This window comes from Macrosteles quadrilineatus, unplaced genomic scaffold (genome assembly GCF_028750875.1).
Source record: "Macrosteles quadrilineatus isolate MER2022 unplaced genomic scaffold, UCM_ALF_1.0 Scaffold_2__2_contigs__length_208266976, whole genome shotgun sequence".
NCBI classification, from domain to species: Eukaryota; Metazoa; Arthropoda; class Insecta; order Hemiptera; family Cicadellidae; genus Macrosteles; species Macrosteles quadrilineatus.
Window position 1 is genome coordinate 62,584,480 of NW_026542595.1, and position 7,805 is coordinate 62,592,284.

Consider the following 7,805-nt stretch of genomic DNA (forward strand, 5'->3'; position numbering starts at 1 on the left):
TGAACATGCTCGCACCGATCAGACGTTTTAATTGTGATGAAACTAGCTTTTGCCATGACCCATCAAAAACGAGGATTGTCGGAGCTATTAATGAGCAAAGCAAACGAAAGGTAAATTCCCACCTTTAATTAGGGAAATCAGGGATCTAAGTAGACTTTTCATTGAAAAGAAAAGAGAAAATAGTAATATTAGTTGCTTTGAGGATTGTTCCAATCCTAAATATTTCGATGAAATGGTCAAATCTGCTTTGAACATGGCAGGATATGATCTAAAAACTGGATCCTCAGGCGTTCCCTCTGTTTCTTATAGATTGAGTCAACCAGTAAAAATAACAGCTGAAATTGTAAAGCAACAAAGATTAAGTAACTTGTGTAAAGGTATTAGTTAAAACCGCAATTCAATAGACATGATTAATGACTTTTTAGATCTAATGAATTCACAGTGGAAAAATAAATTAGGAAGGATTTGTAGAAAGTCTCAAAAATTGGCAAAAGTCTTCAGGGATGAAAAAGTTGCCCTTGAAGAAGACATAGTTAAGTTTGTGTCGTACATTGAAGGCAATCATAGGAAAGTAATTGCATGACTTTGTTTTGATGTGCTATTTATATCTATATGGTGAATATTATTGAGTTAGTACTATTTATAAATTGGGGCGATTTCATTGCCTCACCCTGTATATTTAAATACGTCACAATGTTTGCATCCTTGCAAAAAAAACTAGAGAATTAAGTGGTATAGCCAGAGATTTGATGAAAGAGGAACTGCCAAAGACAGGTGCATCACTTGTAAGGTTCGAACAAGTCAATAAATGTGACAAAGTAGCAGTAAAGTTGAATAATATAATGTGTCGTACATTGAAGGTAATTATAGGAAATTAATTGCAGACTTAAAAGGAGATAAAGAAAAAAATCATACATATAATCTTCTTATGCACATCTTGGTGTCTCATAATGCTTCTTGTCCGTCGTAGGCCAACTGACTTTAATATAGCGAAATTGTTACACTACACTAATATTGACAAACATAAGTGTGACGGCTCAAGCGCCACCAGCCCCCAATTTTGGCCACTGGCATTAACTTCACTTTTTATTTTCATCATGAATAATACAGGATACTCAAATAACTTTATTAGTAACATACATCAATGTATTAGGAAATACAGGTTTCCTATGGATTTATTTTAGTAACGTTACAACATTCATCAGTCAGAATGATATTATAAATCGTAACTCAGTTGTGAAGTGTATATCTGATTCAGAGCTCGCAGCCGTGACACGTGTATGGAATGAGCAACGCATGCGTTTGTCTCTACGTTGCGCAGTTTTTGTTCATGAAACACGCCACAATTTAACATTGTAATGTTCAGAGTTTTTTATAGAGTACTAGCTGCTATACCCGTGCTTCGCAACGGGGTGAAAATTAAGTGTGGAAGAACGTTGTACCTTTAGTATAAAAAAATCATCATTGATACTTAAAACTATCTCATAAATTTTAGACAAACAAAAAAATATAAACCAACTTTTAGATAAAATAATAAACAAAAAAGTAAACCTTTACCAATAGTTTTATCTTTATTAAAATAATATTTTCAGTCAAATGCTTATCTTAGAGCACGTTTTTGTATACAATGTTTGTGACTTTTTCTAGTGATGTTAAAATGAAAAGGTTTTTACCACTGGAGACACGGGAGCACGCCACATACAACTGACCGTGACTAAAGCACTGGTTTTCCAAATGAAGTCCCGCCACCTTCATTGTTTGCCCTTGAGATTTATTAATTGACATAGCAAAAGCTACTCTTATTGGGAACTGAAGCCTTTTAAAATTGAATGGTAGGTCTGTAGGTATGATCGGGATTCTAGGAATAATGACATCTTCGCCTTTAGCGTAGCCTGTAATTATTGTGGCCTGAACAATGTTGCGTCTGATGCTTTTTATAACTAACCTTGTTCCATTGCACAACTTCGGTGCATCTAAATTTCGCATTAGCATAACAGGCACACCAACTTTAAGACAAAGTTCATGGGGTGGAACTCCAGAAAGTTCCAAAGAATTGAGGAACTCCTTTGGATAATTTACAGCTTGTTCTTCATCCATAATTGTGTCTATTGAGTTAAAAGTGGTGGTTTCACCAGGTAGAGATGTAAGGATTTTGTTATTTATTCTGTTAACCGCGTCATTTTTTGGACAAAGTATAGCTCTTTCGCATAGCCAGTCACTTGAACTGTAATTAACTGCAATGTTTGGAAACACTGATGAAATAAGGTCCTCAGTAGAAGAAACAAAATTGCAAAACTTGTTAGGTAGGTTGATCATCTGATGAACATCTGAAGGTACTCTTCCTTCGCCTATTGTCAAAAGATCATGAGCAAACTGTCCTGAGTCAACGTCGTTAAATAGGTGCACTCTCATGTTCTGGGTTAGGTGTAGTTTGGTAACATGACTCCAAAGGATAGAAGTTTTGAGGCATGCGTTGATCTCATCTGCAGGAGTCCCTTTTTGTACGACTGGTAAAGTTTGTCTGAAATCTCCGGCTAAGAGCACTACCAAGCCACCCATCAATAGACTGTTCCCCCTGACATCCTGCAATAATCGATTTAAAGCCTCTAGAGCTCGCTTGTGGGACATTGTGCACTCGTCCCAGACCAGAAGTTTGCACTGACGAAGTAAAGCTGCCCGCTCCGAGTCCTTGCTGATATTGCATGTGGCACTTTCTGTGCTTGTCAAGTTTAAGGGAAGTTTAAAAACGGAATGTGCTGTCCTACCTCCCGGTAAAAGAGTGGCGGCAATACCTGAAGATGCAACAGCCATAGCAATATCGTTTTCTTTCCGAATATGTGCGAGCAAAAGTTTCATAACAAACGTCTTCCCAGAGCCACCAGGAGCGTCCAGAAAAAAACTGCACTTTCCTGGTTGATTATTTTTGTAAGAACAATGTCTACGACATTTCGTTGTTCAGGAAGTAGCTTCGGTGTCATTTCTTGGACATACTGTGCAAGCTCATCAGGGTTATAAGACCTTTCACGGAGTACTTCTGTGTTGGCTTCCAAATTTAAATGAGGTCTTGGTAAACCGAAAGCGCTAAGATCCTTTCCACAAATAGACAAAATTCTCTGTTGAAGATCTTTGAGAGCTTCGTTAATGATTAAGTCATTTACCTCCAATTGAGGAACTGCAACTCTGTGTCTGTGGAGTATGTCTTCAGACATGTCACTCTTATACTTTTCCCATAAATGTAAAGGGTTTAGAAGCCCACATGAACTAATGAGAATGGCAAACAATTGGCGTATGAGTGGCGCTGACTTAACTAAGGCAGCTTCCTGCATTGTGGAATCCCAGTGATTTTCGTCTTCTAAAAGACCGAGAGATTGACAGGCTTCCTTATAAGTTGCATATATGACATTTTCAACGGTCCTCAGGTCTTGGAAGGATGTCGGACCACGCACCTTGTGCAAAAGCATTCGCAAACAAAAGCATTCAAGGTTGTTAGGGTGGATGTTGTAAACACGACCCAGAGCATCGCTGTACTTTATACCTGGATTGTTTTCAACAGGAACGCCCAATAGTCGACGCCGGAACTTTTTTCTAGTGGCATTCCATGTGTAGTAGTGAGGCACTTCACAATATAAGAGTGTTTTGGCAAATGGATCATTTTGACATAGCTTGAAGAAAGCAGTTAAAGTAGTGTTTGGAGGGTTTTGGATTATTTCGTGCATGTTTCGGTCAGTGAAGTAAATACGTTGGCCATTTTCTAGATGAACACTTAAGTGTGTCACTGTTGGGTACCTCTCGTGAAGGTGAAAACTAAATATCCTCCAGAAAGCTTCATTACTGCTGACATACCGACCCGACTGATACATCTCAACCTCGTCACGGCGGTTATGTTGGTTCACTTCGCCTTGAAGTACAAATACTGCTTGATCACTGCCTTTGTTAATGTATTTGCATATATACTTTATCGATTTAACTGAACTACAAATTTCGACATTTATGTGAGCATTAAATAACTTGCTTAGTAGTGGGCTGTAAGGAACAATCCATGTGTTATCAATTTGTACAGGATTGTTACCAGTGGCTGTCATGTTGATATGAGCAATTCTGCCACCGTCATCAGGGCTGCGTCTTCTGTTCAGTGGATAGCCATTCTCGTTAGTCTGAGTCTCTTTAATAGGAGATTTTGGATACCCTTTTGTACACTTTCCATGTTTCATGCATGGGGAGTTAGGATTGAGGTTACAACATGGACCATGCACCATGTTCTTTATAACAATGTCGTATAGAAGGGGATCGACAGTGTTGTCAGGAATTTCTGCTCTTATGATGTCATCAATTTTGTTGGGTTGGATTTGTTCGGACAGCCAAGTCAGAACGTGAATGTGAGGTAAACCGCGTTTCTGCCACTCCACAGTGTACATCCAGCACCTTACATAACCAAATATTTCACCTTTGGTGATAACGGCAATAAACTTTATGATTTTTTGTCGAAAAACTCGAGCAACTACATCGTGTCTGTCTGTTGCTTTTTGTCCTGGAAACAATTCTGAGGTAATCTCTTCCCATTTAGGATTGCAGGTCATTGTGATGAACAAATCTGGTCTCCCATAATGTCTTACATAGGCCAACGCATCCTGAGCATGTTCGTACATATAACGTGGACTGCCGGTAAACGTTGATGGCAGAATGACTACTTGACCAAGGTTGTTAGGGTTCGTAGTACCGTCAACAGCAATTGCGTCTTGGAGATGGATGTAGTTTTCTGCCCTAAGTTTTCCTTGATTTTTTTTATTGAAATGAAGTCTTTCTGACTCAATTTTAACGAACATGTCGACAACGAATTGATTCAACAGTTGTTTGTACAGATGAATGGAGAAGCTACCATTCCTAACCATAAGATGAAAACAATAAAACTGGAGGGAAGTTATCTTTTTGTTGTAAACAGGTTGATTGTTGGCAGGATTATTTGGTGGAATGCAAAAATGGTATCCTTCTTGACCTTTCCAGAATATCAAAGGATACTGCAGAGCATCGTAAAACCTGTGTGTTTCCGCCACCCTAACCAGAGTCTCGTCGCGCCGTCGAAGAACAATGTCACGTGTTTCAAACTCATTGCCAACAATGACAGCAGCTATTTCATTAGTTGTGGGTGCATTGAAGCGTCTTTCATGCTCTCCAGGGGGCCGACGGTCGGCACGAATGATCACCTTTAGTTCATCTGCTGGCCACTGATCCATTGCTAACTTAAATGTACGGATGAGTTGGTTGTTTTCATGAAGCATCTGTTGTAAAGTGTTCACTGTATTCCGATTTAAATCTTGGATGTTGTCACAACGTCTAGATAATTCTTGATTATTGTCGCCCATAAAATATACCTGAAGGAAACTGTGCTCACGATTTTCTGTCGGTAAAATTGAACCAATACGGTGGTATATTTGTCCTTGCACAGTAAATGTGGTAGGATAATTATGGGAAATAACCTGACCACTTGTTCCAAACGATGTCATTTGAAAACATGTGTTGTATTGACGCACTTTCTTTAAAAACTCTCTAGAAGTGGGAGATTCCCCAGCAAGAAGGGATTTTAGTGGCTCAGGCACTGGAAGTTTTACTTTTCCCATAGAGCAACAGATCCCAGGGCTTTCACTTTTCCACCTAAACGCGCCACAGTGCCTGCAAATGTTGGTCATGCCACCAATCATTAAAAGTCCATGATTGTTATAAGGCATAATTGGATCGTAGTTAAAAGCTATACCCCTAAACTGATCCCATGTCATACGCATGAAATTCGCTCTTTCATCCCTTCTTTGTCTTAAAAGATTTTCACGATCTTGTGGTGTCTGGCTTAATCTTTGGTTAAAACGTCTTTCATTGTCATTAGTTAGACGGGCCTCGCGCTGATCAGGAGTTTCCTCAGCACGTGAAGCAGCCGCTCTCTCCGCATTTGCAGCTAGACGCGCCTCACGCTGAGCCGGTGTTTCCTCAGCACGTGAAGCAGCCGCTCTCTCCGCATTTGCAGCTAGACGCGCCTCACGCTGAGCCGGTGTTTCCTCAGCACGTGAAGCAGCCGCTCTCTCCGCATTTGCAGCTAGACGCGCCTCACGCTGAGCCGGTGTTTCCTCAGCACGTGAAGCAGCCGCTCTCCCCGCCTTTGCAGCTAGACGCGCCTCACGCTGAGCCGGTGTTTCTTCAGCACGTGAAGCAGCCGCTCTCCCCGCCTTTGCAGCTAGACGCGCCTCACGCTGAGCCGGGGTTTCTTCATCACGTGAAGCAGCCGCTCTCTCCGCGTTTGCCGCCAGTCGGGCTTCGCGCTGAGCCGGGGTTTCTTCATCACGCAACTGGGCACTTACTCTGGCTTTTTTTTATTTTTGGGAGAGGTTACTTTTTCTATTTGGCATTTAATCAATACTTTCAAGCACATTTGATTTCAGCTCAAATAAAGTTATTCAAATACAAACTGAATGAACACTCAGTTTCATCAATGCTTGTAAATACAAATCAAGTAAGACAATAAAAAACATCTGAAACACAAATAGACCAAAAATACCTCAGTCTGACTGCTATTAGGCTTCTGTCAAATTGCAATATCTACAGCTGCTTAAAAATTTTTACAATTCAGTATTTGATTGTTTACATCCTTATAAAATGTAAACATGGAAGCTAAGGACGTTCACGGGGCGTAGCCCGAGGGGATTTTAAGGAAGTGAATAGGCTTATATGTTTCCCAGGTTCAAGATCTACCTCTGTGTGAAATTTCAACCCAGTTGGTTCAGTATTTTTCGAGTTTACTTTTCCCATACACACATACACACATACAGCAACCACCTCTTTTTTATAATAGTATAGACAGCCCCGTACGGTGTGACAATTTCCCCCTCTATCTCCACCTTACCGGGTGGAGTCCATGTATCTGTTTCAGTCGCTTCCCGTCATGTGCCGTGCATAAATTGCGTGCGTCTCTCTCTCTCACTCTTCATATCTAGTTCACGTTGACCTTCCGGTATTATTATTATTATAACTATTATAAAGTGATTTAAAAGTATCTATATTGTAACAGTAGTAGTACAGCTAGTCACAGCTAAGCTGGCACTTGGGGCCAGGCGCGGCAGGGTAGGCATTGTAGGCGGGGGGAGGGTGGAAGCCAGGTAAAAACCTTTCTGCCAACATTCCGCCGCTGACTCACGGGGTTTGTGCCCCCGATGATGACTAATAGTAGCCACTGTTATGACAACATTCTAGAATTCCTAAACACTCTACTTGTATCAGTCAGTCGTCAGATGTGCTATTGGAGTGTTGTGCTGGAGTGCTAATTTTAGTTATTGATTAACATTTAAGTGTTAATAGGGCGGACTTTAAATCTAAGGTAGGGATTGGGGGCAAAGTATTAACAAGCCAAAGTAGGGAAATAGTGTCGAACGTACAGCTCGTGACACCTAAGCTGGCACTTGGCCTAGCGCGGGCAGAGTAGGCGGGAGGAGGGTTGAGGTAGGGAAACGACCGGACTGCAAACATTTCCGCTGCCTCACGGGGTTGACTCCCCTTGTATTATGTACTTGAGCGCCTTCATATAGGTCGCGAAGACAGTTTATACAACCCGCATGACGGGACATAATGTTTTTGAAATAGGTATTAGTAGCGATCGGCCAAAAGCCAGCTTAGATGTCACGAGCTGTATTCAAATTTATGAGGGAAGAGAGTGCCAACGGATTGACTGTACCCATCCAGAAGGCGCGAGAGCGGACTGCAGCAGCTACGGGAGTGTCACAACGTTCAATTTCACGGATTAACAAGGAGTTTGAAGCGATTCACGT

The 7,805-nt window shown here is 41.1% G+C and overlaps 1 protein-coding gene across 1 annotated transcript; it reads right to left on the reverse strand.

Annotated features, from left to right (window-relative positions):
* Nucleotides 1-2,852: 2,852 nt before the first annotated feature.
* On the reverse strand, nt 2,853-7,161 carry LOC128984315 (uncharacterized). The gene is made up of 2 exons (XM_054403622.1): nt 7,071-7,161; nt 2,853-6,349 (listed from the first exon to the last, which is right to left on the reverse strand). Exons 1-2 carry the CDS (start codon nt 7,159-7,161, stop codon nt 2,853-2,855), a joined length of 3,588 nt encoding a protein of 1,195 aa, XP_054259597.1.
* Nucleotides 7,162-7,805: the final 644 nt, after the last annotated feature.

What these genes read in the sequence shown, in the direction of transcription:
- LOC128984315 (XM_054403622.1), bottom strand. Translation starts at nt 7,161, where the DNA reads ATGTTGGCAGAAAGGTTTTTACCTGGCTTCCACCCTCCCCCCGCCTAC. An exon ending in CCCCAAGTGCCAGCTTAGCT is followed by an intron (nt 6,350 to 7,070) that starts GTGACTAGCTGT and finishes AATAAAAAAAAG; the next exon opens with CCAGAGTAAGTGCCCAGTTG.